Source organism: Taudactylus pleione, unplaced genomic scaffold (genome assembly GCF_031769625.1).
Source record: "Taudactylus pleione unplaced genomic scaffold, aTauple2 ptg000154l, whole genome shotgun sequence".
Classification (NCBI taxonomy): Eukaryota; Metazoa; Chordata; class Amphibia; order Anura; family Myobatrachidae; genus Taudactylus; species Taudactylus pleione.
In genome coordinates, this window is record NW_028284556.1 from 17,668,002 (window position 1) to 17,690,000 (window position 21,999).

The 21,999-nt window shown below is 43.2% G+C and overlaps 1 protein-coding gene across 1 annotated transcript in view; it reads right to left on the reverse strand.

Moving 5' to 3' along the window:
- Window positions 1-21,999, reverse strand: part of CCDC170 (coiled-coil domain containing 170) — a 123,828-nt gene that overhangs the window by 25,520 nt on the left and 76,309 nt on the right. Inside the window, exons 9-11 of the mRNA XM_088474494.1 lie at window positions 9,859-10,059; window positions 5,678-5,851; window positions 2,526-2,768 (exon numbers count right to left, since the gene is read on the reverse strand). Of these exons, the coding sequence (XP_088330620.1) occupies window positions 2,526-2,768; window positions 5,678-5,851; window positions 9,859-10,059 (618 nt within the window). The remainder of the gene's footprint in view (window positions 1-2,525; window positions 2,769-5,677; window positions 5,852-9,858; window positions 10,060-21,999) is intronic.

Consider the following 21,999-nt stretch of genomic DNA (forward strand, 5'->3'; position numbering starts at 1 on the left):
CAGTGTAAAGGGCCATACAGATGTGTCTACATGCACCTATCCTGAAATCTCACCAAATAGCCCTAACTTAGACCAGCCACGTCTTACAATCTCCTACTTTGCACAGATATTTTTGCAACAAACATACTAATCCCCAGTACTTAGTACACTATTAGTGAATTAAGGCCCCAATTCAGACCCGCTCATAGCTGGCGATGGTTCGCAATGTGCGCACATGTACGCATCGCTGTGAGCGTGCGCCAACTAGTCCAGGCGATCTTCATTGGGAACACCTCTTCATTGGGAATAGCTGAGGATAAACATTGTTAGAACTCTTGAGTGTTGGACATCTAATATTACAGTTTGCAAGACTGAGTGACAGGGCAAGTTGTTTGTGAGTGGTAACGGGTTGGTCGATGGAAACGCGGGAGTAGTAGTGCAAACGCAGGCGTGTCTGAGTGTTTCAACGTCATTTCATGCTTGCATAATTAATACAGAGCGTCATAGTACACGTCACTTGGTTGTACTTCACACTGAAGCACTCACAGTGCTTGTGGTAGGATATGGGCAACCATATGTGAAGCGATCGCATCCTATGGTACTCGATTGTACCGATGGCTGCATACACTTCCTGGAGATGACGTGCATGAGCAGGCTTCTTAAGACAGGCTTGTGGGCGTCTGCATACACACCGCGATAGCACGCCAAGACATAGTGGGCGTACTAATGCCTTGCCGTGCAATCGCCTGCCTTTGCAGAATTTGCATACACTGGGTGCGTGCGAACGCATCTAGCGAGCAGGTCTGAATCGAGCCCTAAGACCGATGGTTGCGATGTTGATCCGATCCTGCATCTGCAGTTGCAGACATTGGTCAGAGATGCTGGCTGGAGGTGTCTTTTTCCTTCAGATGCTTCCTGCAGTATCAGCACATAGCAGCTCTGAATCTGGCCCTTAGTACACTATTAGCTACTTAGGACCCTATTACCGAATTAACACCCTCAATTCATGGAAAAATTCTTGAGAACTTAGGGCGGTATGTACTAACCTTGCGAAGTACATCCCGCCATGCTTCGCATTCCTACTGATCACATATGCACTAACATGCGATCAGTAGCGCAAAGGACAGCTCTTCCGATAAGAGCTGAAGTTTGCGATGTGCTCTGTGCCGTGGACTTCTGGATTTATGACCCAGTAGTCCATTTGCGCTTGCACAGAGTGATACGGCGGCCACGGGGCATGCTGTGAGGGATCGGAACCCTCATAGCAGCGCGATGCGGTAGAAGCCCATAGGCTTCTATAGGGTAATGCCAGCAAAAGATGGCATTAACCTCCACATGGAAGCCATGTCGGCCAGACGTTGATACATACGGAAAATACGGGAAAACCCTGAAAACGCATTTTCCATTTAGTACATCCCGCCCTTAGGGCCTGATTCAGAGCCGCTCGCTAGATGCGATCACTCACACGATGTGTATGCAAATTGCGTAGGCAGTGCTACCGCACATCAATGAACATTCACATAGTGTATGCAGACACCCACCAGCCTGTTTTAAGACGCCCACTTGTGCACGTCATGTCCAGGAAGTGTATGCAACCATCGGTACATCAGATGCTATTGCAGCGCTTGAGGTTGACCATACCCTGCTGCAAGCACTGCAAGTACTTCAGTGTAAAAACAAGCCAGGTGACGTGTACTATGATGCTGTCTTTTAATTATGCACACCTCTAAAACGCCACTGAGATGCACAGACACGCCTGCGTTTGCACCTCCACTCCCCCTGTTTTTTATGGAGAGCCCCTGTTACCACCTACAAACGGTTTCCCTTGTCACTCACTCTGCTGGGCTGTCTATGCGCAGCGAGCAAATGCATTGTGAACTTTCGCTAAGGAATGCACATGCGCACTGCGATGCATACACACTGCATACCATCACCAGCAGCGAGGGTATGCATCTTAGCGAGCGGGTCTGAATGAGCTCCTTAAATCGCTTTCAGTGGCAGAGGGACGCACTAGTCATGTGTAGGTAGTAGTCAACTGATATGTAATGGTCTATAGAAGACGTTAAACAGCACTGACAGGCAGGTAAACTAGATACAATTATAAACAACAAATTGCTAAATGCCTGTCAATAAAATGTTTAATTTGCTTTGTTTGCACTTGGTGTCATTCACTAGTGAAAACTAAGTAGCTCAAGTTAGGATACAAGCAGTGGATTGAGAAGGCCTCCTTGGGCCAAGGTACCGTCATGTTTTTGTGTTTTGCTATCCTAAATGTTCTCTGTTTTTCAACAAGACCCTTTACCTTCATTTATTGCAATGTACCTGAGATTTCTCCATGGTTTCCCTTTTTATGAATAGGAGAAAGCAGTGAAAAGCACTGTTATCACTGACAAAGGGCTTTTCACTGCTATATGAATATACTCCTTTGACTGTAATGCTACGTATTTGTTCAATGCAACAATTTTAAGATGGTAATAGGTAAGATTTCTCAGTGGCATTCTACACAGTCAGAAAAAGTTACAGTACCAAGGGAATGCCATACTTGCCTTTAGCTCATTCGTATCGGAAAGCCTGGATTTAAATTCTGTGATGGATTCAAGAGCTGCATTTAACTCTTTTTGTAGTCTCTCCACCTTCTTCTGCAGACTCCTCACTGTCAGGTTGGCCTCATCTCTCTCCACTGCCAGAGCTGTGCGCACCTGTTTTTCTTCCTCTAGCTGGGAAATTTTCTTTCTTAAAAGCTCCATGTGAAGTTCTTTGCTATCAAATTTTTCCTTCTGTGCTTTTAACTATATCAAAATATAACATAGTAAGGTATAATCACCACACTTTATTCTAGTGGATATTACACCTGTCCTTAGGCACCATAGGAGATTATATTCATTGTTGTTATTCTAATTGTTGCACTCCTGTGAGAAGAGCAGATTGAATTAGCTGTGTAGGTGAATCTCTGGATTAAACGCCCAGAGCTATTAAATGATCATGCAATTTCCCCACGCAGTAAACCCACGACTAATGTGCGCAAATTCTGGGTTAAGTGTCTGGAAAGTATGGGTTACTCCGCCAATTAAGCCTCAGAATGTGCATTTAATGCAGATATTTTCTCGCAGCTCCTAAGACTGCAAAGAAAAATCTGCACCCTCTGGGGCTTAACGCACAGGGTAGCGACCCTTCATTGAATAGCTCAGGGCTAATTAAATCTGTCAATTAGTGTCAGTGCAATAATTATAGGCATGCGCCTTGTGTTGGTGCTGGCAGCCAGCAAAATAAAACAACCTGACTATTTATAATAACTTAAACATTTAATAAAGTGCTTTTGTATGTACTTTGCTTAGGGATCAATGAGCCAGAGAGAGACTAGAGTATATCTCGCACACGAAGAAGGACACTCTGCATACTGTAGATAGCCATGTACGCTTATCTTTTGAAAACAAGTTTGGAAGATCGACAGTGTAATATTGACCAGAGAATGCCAACATGGTAGTAATGTAAATTAAAGCGTTTTAACCGTGGCAGCATTATAACTTTAAACATGATGGTAAAGCGTCATGTTTAAAGTTATAATACTGATTTGATTAAAATGATTTATATAACATTACTACTGTGTCAACATTCTATGGTCAACATTACACTGTTGACTAGGGTCAATACCTCATCCATCTAAAACTGGACACATGAATTACACAGATTATGTGGCTGGCTGACTTCAAGTCTCCATTTCATCTGGCTTTAATCAGCTACAGAACCTGTGTAATTCACATGTGTCCAGTATTAAAGAGATAATGTCGACCTCCTTTGGTTGACATTACATTGTTGACAGTCCAAAACAGTGATAACAAACCACAAACATGGTTGCAACAGAAGGGGGACACATTAAGACCATAAGAAATTTCACAACCAAAATGGCCACCGTGGCTGTGATGGGGAGCAGCACTTGCATGGTCAGGTGCCACTAGACCACTATTGGAGTTCTAATAGTGCCTCCACACAGGTGCATCTCCAGCAGCAACGATGACACATGTGCATTAGACAAACCCAGAAGTGCCGGGAGTGAATCACCGGACTCCAGAAATAGATAGATTGAGTAACGAGGTAGGTAAACAGTAAGCAGGACAACAGCCAGCACTCTTAAAAAAGTCCTGTTGGGCGAATTGCGTTGGTGCACATCCACATATTTCTATATGCATGTTGGTTTAGGGGGTTGGGACACCTCTTCAATGGGAACAACTGAGGATAAACATTGTTAAAACTCTGGAGTGTTGGTCATCTAATATTACAACAGTACCTTCTTTGGTTAACATTACATTGTTGACAGTCCAACTGATGATGAATTAACTACCTCCCTTGAAAACACGGAGAATGATGTCAGAGGATAAGAATGGGCCTTTGTAATTATACATGAAACAAAAAAATTGGATCATGTAGCTGCAGGAGGAGGGTGAGCGAGAGGACCAATAAGAAGCCACAATGCCTGTGACTGCAGATTCTAATTGGTCCTCTAGTTCATATCCTCCACCAAAGCTTGCACAGCCCCAAATGTTAACCACAGAGCCTTGGAAAAATACTCTATGTACCGTATGGGGCTAATCTGTAGTTCTTCAGGTGGTAGTGCAGACTTACATAATAAATGCTGTTCATAGCTTTCCAAAGCATCACCTAGCCCCAGATTCCTGCCAGAACCTTAAAATTAACCACAAATCCTTCGGGAAAATGCTCTGAGAAATGGGATAATAATGCTCAAAATGGTGGTGCAGCTTTAGATGTAGTATTAAAGACAAAAAAAAAAAAAGTTATAGGGTAAATGTGGGATGCTGTTAGCCACGGGGGGGGGGTTAGGTTTAGGCACCCCCAGGGGAACATAGTTTTAGGCACCGCTTGGGAATGGTTAGGCTAGGGTAAGGGGGGGTTAGGGTTAGGCATCACTGGGCGGAGATTAGGGTTAAACACCCCCTTGGAAGGATTAGGTTTAGGTTGCAGGAAGGGGGGGTTAGGCACCACTGGGTGGAAGTTAGGGTTATGCGGGGGGAAGTTAGGGTTATGCACCCGACAGGGAGGTTAGGCATCACTAAGGGAGGGTTAGGGTTAGTGGAGGGAGAGGGGAGGGTTAGGGTACTTTGGTCTGCCGGGAATAGTTCCGGCGGCATTACATACCAATTCCGTAAATGTAATAGCCTGCTACTTGCAGGCATTGGCAAGTTACAATCGAGCCTGCCCAATGTTTTAAAGGGGCATTCACTTAAGTAAAGCTTTTTAAATGACTGCCCCTTTAAAACATACTCACCGGGAACTTGTCAATGCCTGCAAGTCGCAGGCTATTACATTTAATCTCTTTATTATGTTTTTTAAAATGTCCTCAAACAAGTCAGATTAATCCTGCATCCCAATAATGTTTGGCCACTGGATCAAAAATATTGCACCAGTTAATTTTTGCATTTTGTGTCATGAGGCAAAATGACTTTTGTGAATGCTGAGGTGGTTCTGTAGATGGTTGTAATATCATCGTATATGACACATTTCTCTACAATGTACGCTTTTATTAGTGATACAGTTCATACATGGACAAAATGTAGTACATTTCCTAATAGGCACTTATTAATTTCAATAATATAACTGCATGTCATCCAATATTTATGAATGTCATTATGTCCCTTTAAAGGGGCTATGCAAAAGTTCAGGGTAGAAAGGAAGTGACATTTACCTTTCTTTGCAATCCGTGAGCAAGTGTCTTGTTTTCAATGACAGCATTTGATTCTAATTTGACCAACTGATCTGCCCGGGCAAGGATGACATCCAGACGCATGTCATAACCTACATCAGCAGTTATTCTTTCCAGCTTCATCTTATCAGACAGCTGCTCCAAGAACTTCATGTACTACAGAAGGTATCAGAGGCAGAAGAGTGAAGAATGCAAAAATAGAACTACAGTAGTAGTTGTGGGTGAAATAAAGCAGAACTTATATTGTGAGCATGTGACAACAGTACTATGCCTTATGTCTATATCTTCCATTGATTCATATTTATTGATGAATGTAATGTATATGGAAGAAAAATAGCAGTTATCATTTTATTTAAAAACAAATCCATCAGCTTGCAAAATGGTGAATAGGACATAACCTCCCAACTTCCGGTCCCAATCAGGAAAGTGGACAGAGGGCCTAATTCAGAGCTGCTCGCTCTGACAGAGCACTCGCTCTGAATCAGGGCCAGGCTTTTTTTTTTTGGAGCGGCCTCTTGGCTGCTCGCATAGCTGTGGGTTACCACCCACAGCTATAGCGAGCGGCCATGATGATGGTCACGATGGTCAAGACCATTGTGACCATCGGGCTTGCGACGAGACCCTTGTGGTAGGGTCTTGTTCATCGCAAGCCCCAGAGAGCTTTCGGATCTAACAGAGCCAGAAGCTCTCCACTGACATCACTTGTGATGTCAGTGGGGCCGCCCCCAAACGGCAGGCATTCTCATGGGAACACCTCCATTTGGGCAGCCACCCCCCCCGGCCCGCCCACCAAAGGGGGCAAGCTGTCACTCAACATCGACAGCTCGTCCCCTTTGGTGCGAGACCCATAGCGACGGGTCTCACGCATGCGCACGACGGAGCCGGCTCCGTCGTGCGCATGCGCTGTGGGCCACCATCGACCCAGTTGCGAGCGCTCAGCACTTGCGACCGGGTCTGAATCAGGCCCAGAGCTCTGAAAGCGGACTGTCAAGGCTAAGGGTCTGATACAGAGATGGACTATTATGCAAAAACAACAGTATACTCCCACTGCTAATATGCTAATGCCTTCCAAAGCACAGCCGAGCATAGGGACGCCCACTGCTGCCTTCTAATAACCATACAATGACATGCTACAGCATAAACATCGGTACCATCGACTCACAGCAGGCAGTCACGCCACATGAACAGCCGCAAACACTGAAGCTCTCCTGACACACAGAGAGCTCTCATGCTGCACAGGAGATGGCAATGGCTAAATGATACACGCCCATGAAACGGTGTTTACATGGTCAGACACGCCTGTGTTCTTCTAAACACCCCTCCCCCCGTTACCACCCCCAAACACTGACTGCCTGTCACTCACTTTGAAAATGGTTCCTCTATACGAACGTAATCGCAAAACAATTGCTGCGCGTGTGCAGTGCGGCGTTTGCATATGCGCAATAGCAAACAAATGCTCATTCTGCGAAAATATCGGCTTTCCATCCATCTCTGAATCAGGCCCCAAGTACACACAGTTGGGAGGTATAAACTATATCTTACTGTCTGCCATAAAATATTAATGCCTTGGGGTCAACCCATACTTATCAATAAATGATATTAAAGAAAGCACCAACAGGTGTTTGTAAACAGATAACAATGCAAGATTATAGTAAAAGCAATGTTTTGGGTCACACAAGACTATATCTCAGTGAAGGTTATCTTTTGTTACAGTAATTCATTTGTACTTTTTGTTTCTACACTACAAACCTGCACATACTGTTTTTAATCATAATTATCTATGGGGGGGGGATTTATCAAAGCTTGGAGAGAGAGAGAAAATGTAACTGTGATTTTACAGGCTGTGTTTGAAAAATGGCAGTTACTGTAGGACCTGATTGGTTGGTACTTTATCTATATCCACTTTATCTCTCTCAAAGCTTTGATACATCTTACCCTATGTTACAAAAGGAGTTAAAGACAAGTTATTGCGCCCTCTAGTGTCTGGTTGAATCTTCAGCACCTCTAGTGACTGGTTGAATCTTCAGATCATATACTTTTCTGTTTCCTCTTCTATAAATACAGCTATTAGGTTTTGTTTAACACTCTGTAATTAGGTAGATTTAGTGTAGGAGCAGGACAGGGCTCAATATATCATATACTAATTGCAAAATGGACATCCACAATACAGATACAGGCTTGTATAAAAAGAAGTGGCTGTGTTCTCACACTAAATCTCACCTCAATGAGCATTAATAGCGCTTATTGGCTACTGCAGTAGGATTGCGTGATCTCCTCATAGAGATTCAGAGTTCCTATCTTATACAGTATATAGAGGACACAGATTAATTATACCTCTTTTCCACTGAGCTGCGACCCGGGTAGACCCAGCAAAAACCCAGGTTTTTGCTCTGGTGTAAAAGGGGTATAAGTGACAGAAGTATCTGATACCTCTTTTCCACCAAAAACCCAGGTCCGACCTGGGTTTTTGGACATGGTTCCAACCCTGGTCAGACCCAGGTCAGACCCATTTACACTGCACCTTTGATCTGGGTTACTCCCAGGTCAGCCCTGTTCACACTGAACTCAGGTCTGCCCTGCTAAACCTGTGAGGTCATAAAAAGTGGGAGGTGAATGCTCCACAACCACCAATCCTCTCATTTTAGGCATGATCCAGGTCAGATAACCTGGGTTGCACCGTTTACACTGCACCATTACCTGGGTCCATCCTGGGTCCAACCCTGGTAGCTATCTGGGTTGGATTGCAGGGTCACTTGACCCAGGTTATTTTTCAGAGACCCTTTTACACTGAGCTGCGACCCGGGTAGGCCCAGCAAAAACCCAGGTTTTTGCTCTGGTGTAAAAGGGGTATAATTGAAAATTGCTTTCCTAAGGACATTGAATAACTTCAACAATCATTTCAAGTATTTTGGTGAACTGCCAAATACTTTCACAAGGAAGAAACATTCTTGCAACATTGTAATAAATGTGAAAAATGAAACAAACAAATAATTTAACAAAGCATAAAAAAACAACACAATTCTGTCAAAAATAAACAGAGACAGCTAGATCTATTCACAGGAAAAAATATAAACTGTCAATAAACTTGTTGAAACAGTGATTTTCACAATAAGAAACTCAATAATTCAACAACCCACTATGACTAAATATCCACTCACATAAATAAAGATTTGATAGATATTTATCTATTGGAGGACAAATTTATAAAGTGTACCAGCAGACAAACTCATTCTATATTAATTCATATATTTCTAACCCATCTCACTTTCTATCTTTCAATATTCACTCCAATTACTTTAATGTTATATGAATATTTTATTAATAAATAATAAAGGTTATGTTTTAAATGAAAGGGTAAACATTCCCCCCTACCCAGAAAGGAAACTGTATGATTCAATAAATTGTTTTTCCAAAATACTGGTTTGGACCTTATGTGTGCATTCACCTGTGCAAATGGTGCATAGGTTTATGGAACAAGATAATCACATTTGAAGTGGAGCAGAGCTTACACGAGCAAAGAAGAGGAACTGGGCTAATTGATGATGATCCTAATGAAGTGCAGAGCAGGCATACAAGACAGCCTTGTTTTGCAGAGCTATACAAAATTTAGATTTCAGTTTGCAGAGCGAGATAATTATAATGAGATAAAAGGGGAAGAGACGGCACATTTTCAGGAAAATTCCTTGCTGTGCGAACTTTAGAAGGATGTGTGCACTGCCCAATATTTCAGTATCATTTTATATATAGTTACTATTTTTTATTAATTATTTTTATTATTCAATTATTTATTTAAAACAGTGCAATCATGGCTATGGGACACCCAACCAACAAATTAATTTTACTAATGGTCACATAACAAATGGTTGTTACTGTCAGCCAGCTGACATTGTAAGGCTGTGCAGAAGGTCTGAAGACAGACAGGTAAGTATATCATAGTCCAAAATTAGTCATCTGGTTGGATGCTCTCACCCCATTATATAAAGTGGGTGCAATTCATTTAATCTAAATTGATTAAAAATATATATGTTCTAGATAGTTATTTACAAATGGATAAAGACTCTCTGAATGAACTAAAACATTATAAATAAGTCTTTATCTGATTTAAGTTACCATAATTAACCATTTGAAATGTAGGGAAAATTATATGAATATAGTTTTTTTACCTTCTGCTTCTCATAACTCAGATTGTCCCTCATGACATCTCCAGAAACTAGTTCTCCTTCGGCCATTTTCAGCCGAGCCCTCAGCTCTTCCAGTTGCTCCTCTGCCTTCTTAGCCCTAAGCATTGCTTCCTGGTGGAGATCCGCCTGGTGCTGTAGCTGATCATTCAGTTTGCATGCCCTTCCTTCCAGCTGTATTACCATCTACAGTGAAAAATTAAGCAGAGTACAACATTCTTATTAAAAGAGAAGAATTACTTTTTCATGCAAACTTTATTTATGGATGTGTAACGGCTAAGAAAAAAAATTACATCTTTACATAATAAATTTCATAACAGTTTTTCTAGATTGATGCAAAGTTTGAAAGTATATGTAAAGGGGCGCACACATCAACAATCAATCAGGCCATTTTTGCGTTTTGACGATGATTGTGTAAAAAAATTGGCAATTTAGAGGGATCAACGATTGCAGATTCAACCCAAAAATGAATGGACTCCGCATTAGATTTTCAAGTACGTTGGATTTTGCCAAACATCGGCGAATCGGGAATTGGAGAATTGGGCACTTGGTATATGGGCTGCATTATTCCTTACCATTGCGTCAGTTTTACTAAAGAAAGTTCGAGTACAACGTAAAATTGAGTGTAGAATTCAGGAAAGCTTTCTATGTATGTTAAGTAGTTTGACAAGCGAGATGCCATTCCAGGCTAGTTCCACAAAACATGTACACGAAGAGGTGTATTTATAAAGAAATATTTGCGGGACACCAGTTTTTGGAATATTAAGCCTCCCCAGAATGAATGTACAGGGGACCAACCACTGCAGCTATAGCAACAATAAAAAAATATATATAATTTTTGGGACCAACTTTCAATAATTATTATAAATATGCCTAAATTTCAAATAAACATATTTTTTAACTTTCTTTGTTTATGTACTTCATTCTGTAAGATCAAGAAAAAGTGATGTTTAATGGAAAATACATATATTAGTAGAACAGCAGTGAATTTAAGGTAACTCTAGTTGGGTGGAGAACCTAATATATTGAATTTTTGTAAATCTAATCTTAAAATTTGGTCATCCTAAACTCAAAGTTTATAAAACATTTAAATTAACAGTGACAATGGAATTTGCCATGTCACTAGAGTGTTCTTAGCACTGAGAACCTTAGGTGGTGTGCAGACACTGCAGCTAATGGGATTCTATTACTGCTTATCAAACTCCCCATCTTTCATATTTTAACACAGAACTATCTGAACACAACGAAAAGAGGAGGGAGGCAGTTCAGATTGGAGGGATTGGCCACATCTCAGTCAAGAACAACTATGTATGATGATTGGCGGAGGACATTAAAATTAAAAATGTGCACAGACCCCCATGTTTTGGTTTTGGTCCTAAATCATCATCATATTTTGAATTTGGCAAAACATAGCTCATAGTCCATAGTTCTGGACTTCTGGTGTGTTTGGTTTACAGCAAAACCAAACCGCTCATCTCTAATTAAACTTGGTTCAAATCAACAGTGATTAACATAAGTATATATTAGGTGAAGAGTTGATAGTTATCAAAGCATAAAATTCTATGAGGCACATGCCAGACCTGTCTATTATTTCCAGAAAAAGGTAAATAACCAGAGATGAAACCTATTAAAAAGGCCAAAAACTTTTGACAATTTACTTTTGACCCTATTGGTGATGCAGGATCTCCTGGAAACACACTATTATAACTTTCTGTAAGGAAATGCATGGAGTTGTTATTTATTTGTTAGGGTTTTGAGTCATGCTGATATGAATAATTCACATTCTGTTCATTTTATATCCTTTGTAAAGGGAAAATTGTTTGCTCTAAAATAGATGATGAATGAATTGGGTGTTTCATATATACTGTGCAATGATCAAGTCACAATTGTGCACCAGCCATTCAAACCTTTATATAAAAAAATGTATAACAATGATTTCTATTGTTGCTGATGATAGGCAACCCCAGTTTCCATTAGAGACAGAGCTTTTTTTTCCATGTGCTAAAAAATACTCTTATGGGGCCCATTTAACAACATTTGCAATGTACACATTCTTTTTCAGTGTATATTGTAGCAAATTGTAATGTGTTTAAAGAGCCATTGGCAGGGACACATGCTTTTTATAAGAGTCTGTCTTGGTGATGAGTAAAATCTAAGTAATTTATATATCACACAGATATCAGAGATACTGGGCTTCATTCAGAGGCGGCCGTACGGTCTACGACCGCACGGCCGCCTCAATGTTTGTCCAGTGCGCATGCGCACGAGGGAGCCGGCTACTTCGTGCGCATGCATGAGACCTGCTACGACCGACAGCGCCAGTCGTAGCGGGTCTCTTTCCAAAGGGGGCGAGCTGTCGATGTTGATTGACAGCTCGCCCCATTTGGAAGGCGGGCCGGGGGGGTGGCAGCCCAAACGGAGGCATTCCCATAGGAACGCCTGCCGTTTGGGGAAGGCCCTACTGACATCACTAGTGACACTAGTGATGTCAGTGGAGAGCTTCCGGCTCTGACAGAGCCAGAAGCTCTCCGGAGCTTACGACAAGTGAGACCCTACCCTAGGGTCTCGTCGTAAGCCCTGATGGTCGCGATGGTCTATAACCATCGCGACCATCACCCTAGCGGTCGTTAGAGCTGTGGGTGTAAACCCACAGCCTAACGACCGAAACAGAGGCGGCCGCTCAGGATGCAAGCGGCCGCCCAGTTTCTGAGCGACCGATTGCATCCTCCGACCGCCTCTGAATGAGGGCCACTATCTCTTGCTTTGCTCACAGCAACCATCACCGTAGTTTCTGCAACTATGCTCAATTCAATTCAATGCAAATTAAATAGCGCCGACACCGAGCTCCCGGAGCTATTCAATTCAGCACGCTGTTAGGTAGGAGAATGCCCGTTCTCCCGCCCCTCGTACCTTAAACAGGTTGTTTAGTCACGAGAACGGGCATTCTCTGAATAAACTTCCTGGCACGATGCTGTTTCCGCGGCACTAAGGGCAGAAAACAGCATTGCGTCTGTAGTTTTGTCGGATTTCTGCTCGCACCCCTGGAGGGGTGCGGGAAGAAATCCTTAACAGCGCGCTGAATTGAATAGCCCTGGAAGCTCCTTGACTCTACTTCAGGATTTGAAACCAGATTCACAGCTGCGTATGGACAGCCAACAGACCACAAATGTACAAAGAGCCAAATTCAATTCAGTGCGATGATGAATAGCCGCGTGAGGGAGCTCCCGCAGCTATTCAATACAACGTGCTGCTTGCCTGGAATTGGTTAAGTCAGAGAATGCCAGTTCTCGCGACTTAACCTGGGTGTTAAGGCACGGTAACCGGCATTCTCTGACTAAAGTGCCGGACACGCAGCTGTTAGCGCTGAAGTAAAGTCAAGGAGCTTCCAGGGCTATTCAATTCAGCGCGCTGTTAAGGATTTCTTCCCGCACCCCTCCAGGGGTGCGAGCAGAAATCCGACAAAACTACAGACGCAATGCTGTTTTCTGCCCTTAGTGCCGCGGAAACAGCATCGTGCCAGGAAGTTTATTCAGAGAATGCCCGTTCTCGTGACTAAACAACCTGTTTAAGGTGCGAGGGGCGGGAGAACGGGCATTCTCCGACCTAACAGCGTGCTGAATTGAATAGCTTCGGGAGCTCCCTCCCGGCGCTATTTAATTTGCATTGAATTGAGCATAGTTGCAGAAACTATGGTAATGGTTGCTGTGAGCAAAGCAAGAGACAGTATCTCTGTGATATATAAATTAGTGTATATGTATATAGAAATCCATTTCAAGATAATAATCAGTTATTGCACATATCAATGACCAGTATATAGTGCAAAATACAGTATATGCAATCTTTTTTGTAATGTTACTCTATGGTATGTAGTACTTGCATCTTTTTTTTCCTGGTATAACAATTCCTTTTTAGAACTACATACTGTAGTTCTGGAACCAGGAAGAAATTAGAGAAATAATTTCAGAGATTAATAAAAATATGCATCTGACCATTTATCCAGAATGTGGAAGCTACTATAAATTTTCTTCAAATATTTTGTGTTTTTATTCTATGAAAATAGTCACTGTTCTATTTTCATTAAAAAAAAAGAAGCACTGAATATATGCATTAGAAAATGTTCATGATAATTATTACAGACAATATTATTTTCATGAGGAGATTAAAGAACAAAGGGCCTGATTCAGACCCACTTGCGAGCGGCTGTCCGCTCGCAAGTGGGTCGATGTTATGCACTGAGCATGCGCACGACAGAGGGAGCTCCGTCGTGCGCATGCGCCAGACGCGACGAGCGAAGGAAAGTCCTTCGCTCGTTGTGTCCGATCAAAGGGGGCGTGCTGTCAATGTTGATTGACAGCACGCCCCCTTTGGTGGGCGTGCCGGGGGCGTGCCTCCCTGACGGGGGCGTTCCCACGGGAACGCCTCCCGTCAGAAGCCGGCCCACTGACATCACTAGTGATGTCAGTGGGAGTGATTTTGGCTCTGATAGAGCCAAAATCACTCCGGAGCTTGCGGTTGAAAACCTCAACCGCAGGCTCCGGCTCGCAATTTCGATGGTCGCGATGGTCTCGACCATCGCGGCCATCAAAAAGCACGCTCGTATAGCCTGTGGGTGGTGACCCACAGCTATACGAGCGTCCAGGAGGACGCTCCATGAAAATGGAGCCCGGCCCTCATTCAGAGCGTGCGCTCTGCTCAGAGCGTACGGCTCTGAATGAGGGCCAAAAAGTCTTATAGGACTTTTATAAATATCATCCTAACTACATACAGTAAGATTACTTCCAGCAATAACACTGCTCTCACGGCAGTAAGATTTGGGAACATATTCAATCAGCAGCAGTAAGAAAAATAATGACTGCAGCTGTACTGCAGCACTGCAAAAACTCTAATCCATGCACTTATTATTTCCCGCATTGACTATTGCAATAGCCTCCTTACTGGTCTTCCCAAAAACAGGCTATCGCCATTACAATCCATAATGAATGCAGCTGCGAGGCTTATCTTCCTTGCGAAACGTTCATCGTCTGCTGTCCAGCTCTCTCAGTCCCTCCATTGGTTGCCGGTTTTCTACCGTATTCAATACAAAATACTTTCACTTACACATAAGGCTAATAACCAAACCACACCAACATACATCTCTTCACTTATCTCAAAATATCTCCCAGCCCGACCTCTCCGCTCAACACAAGATCTGCGTCTCTCATCGCCATGCATTACTTGCTCCCATTCACTGTTACAAGCCTTTCTCCGGGCTGCACCCACTCTATGGAATGCCCTACCTTGCACAATAAGACTTTCCTCTAGTCTCCAATCCTTCAAGCTCACCTCTTCGGGCAAGCTTATCAGATTCCAGAACCTTCCACATAACCTTCATAGCTTCCATATCTAATTACATCCCCTTTCACAGTCCACACACAATCTCACACATTGGGTGTCATTCAGACCCAGTCGCAAGCGCTGAGCGCTCGCAACCGGGTCGATGTTAAGGCCCTGCGTACGTGCAGCGGCCGTACTGCACGTGCGCGCGCCCTGGAGTGAGAGAGTGTATCAATGCCTATTTCCCTATAGATTGTAAGCTTGCGAGCAGGGCCTTCTTACCTATATATCTGTCTGTTATTACACAGTGTTGTTCTATTAATGTTTACAATTGTAAAGCGAAACAGAATATGCTGCAATATATAATAAATTGATAATAATAATAATAATAATAATAATAATAATAATAATAATTAATGCACCTATCATGCCTTATTTTCACTTAACGCAGCTATGTATGCGCCCAATTCCCCTCGCAATTCATTTGAAAAAAAGCACTTGCGCAGTAATTAGCACTGTTAATAGATACATTAAGTGGATAGAAAAATAGGAAAATAAGCCTGCACCCCAAAAAAAGAGCACATAAATATTGCCTAACAGTATAGATGTCTATTAGTGGCCAACAGGAAAATATTTGGGGCTCTTAAAATGTTTCAAATGGATGTTTTTTTTTACTAACAGTATAAAAATGGTATAAAGTAAGTGTTATTTGCAAATAAATACTCTAGATTAATTTGGTGTGTATAAAAATGGCTGTAGGTTGATTTTTTGTGCAATTTTAAGCAACTTGTTAAAAAACACTTGTAACTCCAACCTGCTATCTTAAAAACACCTGTCCTATCCATACAGCACCCCCACATACCTGTCCGATCCATACAGCACCCCCACATACCTGTCCTATCCATACAGCACCCCCACATACCTGTCCTATCCATACAGCACTCCCACATACCTGTCCTATCCATACAGCACCCCCACATACCTGTCCTAACCATACAGCACCCCCACATACCTGTCCTATTCATACAGCACCCCCACATACCTGTCCCATCCATACAGCACCCTATATACCTGTCCTATCCATACAGCACCCCCACATACCTGTCCCATCCATACAGCACCCTATATACCTGTCCCATACATACAGCACCTTATATACCTGTCCCATCCATACAGCACCCTATATACCTATCCCATCCATACAGCACACTATATACCTATCCCATCCATACAGCACCCTATATACCTATCCCATCCATACAGCACCCTATATACCTGTCCCATACATACAGCACCTTATATACCTGTCCCATCCATACAGCACCCTATATACCTATCCCATCCATACAGCACCCTATATATCTATCCCATCCATACAGCACCCTATATACCTGTCCAATACATACAGCACCTTATATACCTGGCCCATCCATACAGCACCCTATATACCTATCCCATCCATACAGCACCCTATATACCTGTCCCATACATACCTGTCCCATCCATACAGCACCCTATATACCTGTCCCATACATACAGCACCTTATATACCTGTCCCATCCATACAACACCCTATATACCTGTCCCATACATACATACAGCACCCTATATACCTGTCCTATTCATACAGCACCTTATATACCTGCCCCATCCATACAGTACCCTATATACCTGTCCCATACATACAGCACCTTATATACCTGTCCAATCCATACAGCAGCCCCACATACATGTCCCATCCATACAGCAGCCCCACATACATGTCCCATCCATACAGCAACCTATATACCTATCCCATCCATACATCACCCTATATACCTATCCCATCCATACAGCACCCTATATACCTGTCCCATCCATACAGCAACCTATATACCTATCCCATATACCTATGGCCCAACCTATATACCTATGGCCAAATTAAGCTAATTAAAACTAATAAGTTCCTAATTAATCATTAAAAGGAGTGTCCAGGGGTTCTGAACCAAATCCTGACATTTTTTTCCTTAAAATAGCTATTTTCCCAAAGTTTTCACCTGCCCAGGGGGTGCGAGAAAAAAGCACTAATTCCTATTGAATATTACCATGTCTAAATATGCGCGGCTAATAGAATAGGAAAAATTTGTGGGCAGCCACATAAACTTCCATTGCGGGTTAACGCGGCTAATTGAATATGCCCCTTCCACAAGCCAATCTTATCAGTGTGATAAGCGTCGATAAAATATCATCCACATCACCAAACTAAGGGGACTATGTATATATTACTGCCGAAGTTATGGTAATACTTGGCAACCCTCCCAGAATGTCTGGGAGAGTTTCAAATTTGGGGGGGGGGGGCGGGGTTCCAGGACTCCGGAGGGAAATCAGTAACCACTTCAATCTCTATCATACTCTTTCAGTTGAATGTAGGAAGATTAATGCAAGTAATGTGATTTAGTAGGCTATGCATTTTTCATGTGGACCATGTAATACTGTTTTCCCCAAATCCAGCTAGAGTGCATATCTAGATCTGTTGTGATGCAAGGATGCAAATGCATTTTATTTATTTTGCATGCACGGGAAATAATGTCTATCATTGTATGTAGCACATAAATACTAGGCAGCACAACATGGTTGGACCTACTAGCATAGGAAGTATAAGAACTCATGGACCCGTGCTCAGGGTTTTGCATCTAGCCCCACTCCTGGAAACATGTCGCTGGTAACAGCACAGAAGATTCTGGCATTGTACCAGGGTCTTTGCTATACTCTGAGCAGCTGCCAGCAGCATATTTTCAGCACATGGATGTGGTCCGGGTACTCATACCAGTCAGTGACTGTTACAGCTCTAGGTACACAATTTTATAAAAAATGAGGATTTGTGTTGAACATATTTTGAATATATGGGGGTATATGTAACAGGCTGCGGATTTTAAGCATCACTGATTCCCCTGTGATAATGCCCGATGTTTTAAAGTAGCAATCATTTAAAAGCCCAAACTAGGTTGATTTTGCCTTTTAAATGACTGCTACTTTAAAACATTGGGCAGTCTCGAAGGAGACTCACCGATGCTTGAAATCTGCAGCTTATTACATATACCCCATGGTCTATGAACCAAGAGCTAAAGAAGAAAGCAAATGAGTGCCCCATATGAGTGATGAAGGAGCTACAGGACCATTATGACATGACTTGTGTTCCCTTTATTGTACTCTAATACAGTACAAGCCTGCAGTCAACACAATAATAACGGGAAACCATGGGACAAATTTAGCTGTTTACTGAGAAAAGTTGCTCATTTGTCTAATATTTTCATTTTGTTTTTAACAAACAGCAGTTTGTAAATATAGACATCAATTCTAATCACCTAGCAACTGAAGCAAGGTCTTGCTAATAATAACACCAATGTCCTTTCCTTACCAACAATTTTAATTAGATGCTACTTGCAAACCTAGGTGGCCAGGATGAACAGGGAACAACCGTTCCTGAACTTCCAAAAAAAACAAATCTGTATATTTGAAGAAAAAAAGAACATTTCAGTTTAATTATAAAAACCCTGCCTTTGCAATCCATGGACACTGTAGAACAGGAACCCTGCATGTACAAAACAAAAATAAAAATAGTATGTATTCCACCATCCAGTTACAAGTTACCCTGGGTGGATATAACTGTGTACCCATGATTCTAAGATAAAGGTCTGTTTGTTAATAACAATGTGTGCTATGCGGAAGGAATGTGTGCTGGTGTCTTGCCTCTACCCTTGCCTTATCCTAGCCAGCTTCCAGTACGCTGGCTAACTGATATCTCATTAACTCATGTCCTCATGAATACATAGCAGACAAGGAATCTTTGGCTGCATGATCACTAACTTTCATACCAGGATGCAGTCATAATACCGTCCGTGGGGATTCCAGCGCTCAGAATGCCAATGCTGGAATCCCGACACCTGTCAGAATCTCATCGACCGGAATCCCAAAGGTATAGCGGGGTTAGGGTTTGGCACTAGGTGGAGGGTTTAGTGTTAGGCACTAAGGGAGAAGGGTTTGGTTTAGGGTGCTGGGAGGGGGAGGTAAGGTTTAGACACTAGGGGGGAGGTTAGGTTTAGGCACCAGCAAGGGAGGGTTAGGGGTAGGGAGAAGGGGAGGGTTAGGATACCGACCGACAGGTGTTGGTATCCTAAACCTGTCGGGATGCCAGCATTGGGATTATGACAGCCGGGATACCAAGCGTCGGCATCCGATACCCAACTCGTTTACAGTGGGTGCTTTGCCAAAATTAAATGAAGGCATGAAGGAAGGAAGAGGATTATCAAATGTAATTGATATTTGATTGAATTAGTCCAGGCAGAAGTCTTGTGGAGACATAGTGGAGGAGGTTCTTGGAGTGGAGAGATCCCTTCAATGGAGGAGCCCTCAATACAGTGAGGCTTCAGAGACATCAAATAATGGAAAATGGCAGAGGACTAAGACCTTATCTCCAATAGATTTATTAAGAGTTATAATAGAGGAGAAGGAGGCGGTGCTAACTGGTCTGAGTGTAGTGACAGTGTGGGAAGTTGGCAGCAAGAGCCACCAGGCCAGTGAAGGAATGGAGCCATAAGAGCCACTAAGGCACTGGATGCCCAAAGATGGGCAACATGGGCAGGCAAATGAATGTGGGTAGTGAGAGATGCACAATACATAAACACTGTTAGCATGTTGATGACTGTCATATACCATGTAAGTGAGGAAGTCTCCATAATCTGGAGAACAGAAGGTTCCTGCTTCTCCCCATGCAGTGAGCAAAGTGGTACATTAGTGGATGTAGGAGATAGGAGTGTGGTAGCAGCTCCAAATAACAATTGGCCTGTACAAAATGCAATGCACAAGGCAAGTCAGATGCTACAGCTCACAATAGGGTCAGTCACAACATCTGACACATTCAAAGAGGCATTGTTTGCATTACTGGCTCAGTATGGAGTAATTGATGTGGGTGACAGTTGAGGGCATTTTTTAAAAGAGGAGAGATGTCATGGAAAATACAGCTGTCCCAGGATGCAGCTGGGAGGTCATGCAGTAAATATGGTGGGCTGATGAATGGATAGAGAATTGTGGTTTGAGCTATAGTATCTCACCTGTCACAACCAGCTCATTTTTGGGCTGGTTTTCCAGCAGTTAGTATATCTGCAGGTAAATATATACGTCTTTTTGTTTATTTTTTTCATGTAAAAAATTGTTATAACTATTACTTTGTGTGTGTTTGAAAATGGTGGTTTTACTTTGATAAATTGGCAACTTGAAAATCAGCCCAAGATACCCCTCTTAGAGAGCAATGGCATACGTTCAGCATGCAAGAAAGAGTACTGGTGGGTGTTTACTATTTCTGGCACTCATTAGGCTGGCTGTACAGTGGCAATTTAATGTAATGAAGATAAAAAGAGTGGGATACCTGAGGATGCCGTATGGTTAAGCAGCTGTGCGCAAGAGTCTGCTATTTCCTAATTCATAGTCAATTGAACATAAAATATAACTAGGGTACACAGGGCCTGATTCAGAGCCGGACGCTATTTGCGTTCGCTCGTTCAGAAAAAGGGGCCGGCTATTTAAATTGAGCGCTCGCTCCTTGCGGTCTGTTGATGCCTCTATGTCTGAGCGAGCGAACGAAACATGCGCTCGCTATTTTGTAAAGACGCCCCCTGGCCGCTCACATCCTACGTCATCTCTGCTATTTATTTGATTAATCGAGTACATCGAAAGCCGTCTGAACTGCTCGCAGTGCTTGTGGTTGGATTTACCTACCGCAATCATGCGAACAGTTCAGGCTAAGAAACAACCAAGTGGCGTGGTCGATGACGCTGCTTTGTTAATTATGCACACCCTTAAAACGCCCGTTTGGCACGCCTGCGTTCGGATCTCCACTCCCCATTTTCAAGCACCTTCCCCTGTTACCACCCACAAACGCCTCATCCTGTCACTCAAATTAGCAGGCACTCGCTATTTTGCGAGCACCCGATTTCCGACCGCAATGACTGGTTGGCACATGCGCATTACGACCCATACGCATGCGCAGTTGTGCGAACATCGCTCAGAGCGAACGAGCGGCCGCTTACGAGCGGCTCTGAATCAGGCCCACAGTGCTGAAGACAACCAGAAAAAAATATATTACAATGTAACAGCTTGCAGGGTGGATTGTGGAATTAACTGATTTTGGACCCAGTCTGCAGGTGTAATATTATACCTGTGATGGTGTAAATGATTATGAAGAGTCTTGTGGGAGTGTGTCGGTGAAGCTGCGAATAACTTTATTTTGAGCAGCATTTGTACTGCCAATATTCGGGGTATATGTAAGTTAGCTGGTCCTAGGGTATAAGGAGTTGGGTACGGCAGTGGCGTAACAATAATGGGTGCAGTGTGTGCGGGGCACACGGGCCCCCGTGTCCAGGGGGGTCCCGCACCGCACACACTGCACCCATATTTTTTTAAACTTACCTGTCCGTGGTCCCACGTCGGGTGTCAGCGCTGCTCAGAACACCGGAAAAATGGCCGCCACGGCCATTTTTTCGATGTTCTGCGCATGCGCAGTAGACTCCGGGCACACTCTAGTGCCCGGAGTCTACTAATGCTCCGGTGGCTTACCAGCCGCGTCAGTCGGCTGCCAGCCACCGGGGAGAGAGGAGGGGGCCCCACATGGGGAGTGCACACAGGCCCCTTCCTCTCTTAAGACGCCCCTGGGGTACGGGATGCAGGCGCTCGTGAACCAGGTGGTCAGAATCCCGATGCAGGCATTCCGAAAGGGTTAGGATACAGACATCTGTTCATCAGTATCATAACCCTCCCCGTCTCCCTACCCCTAACCCT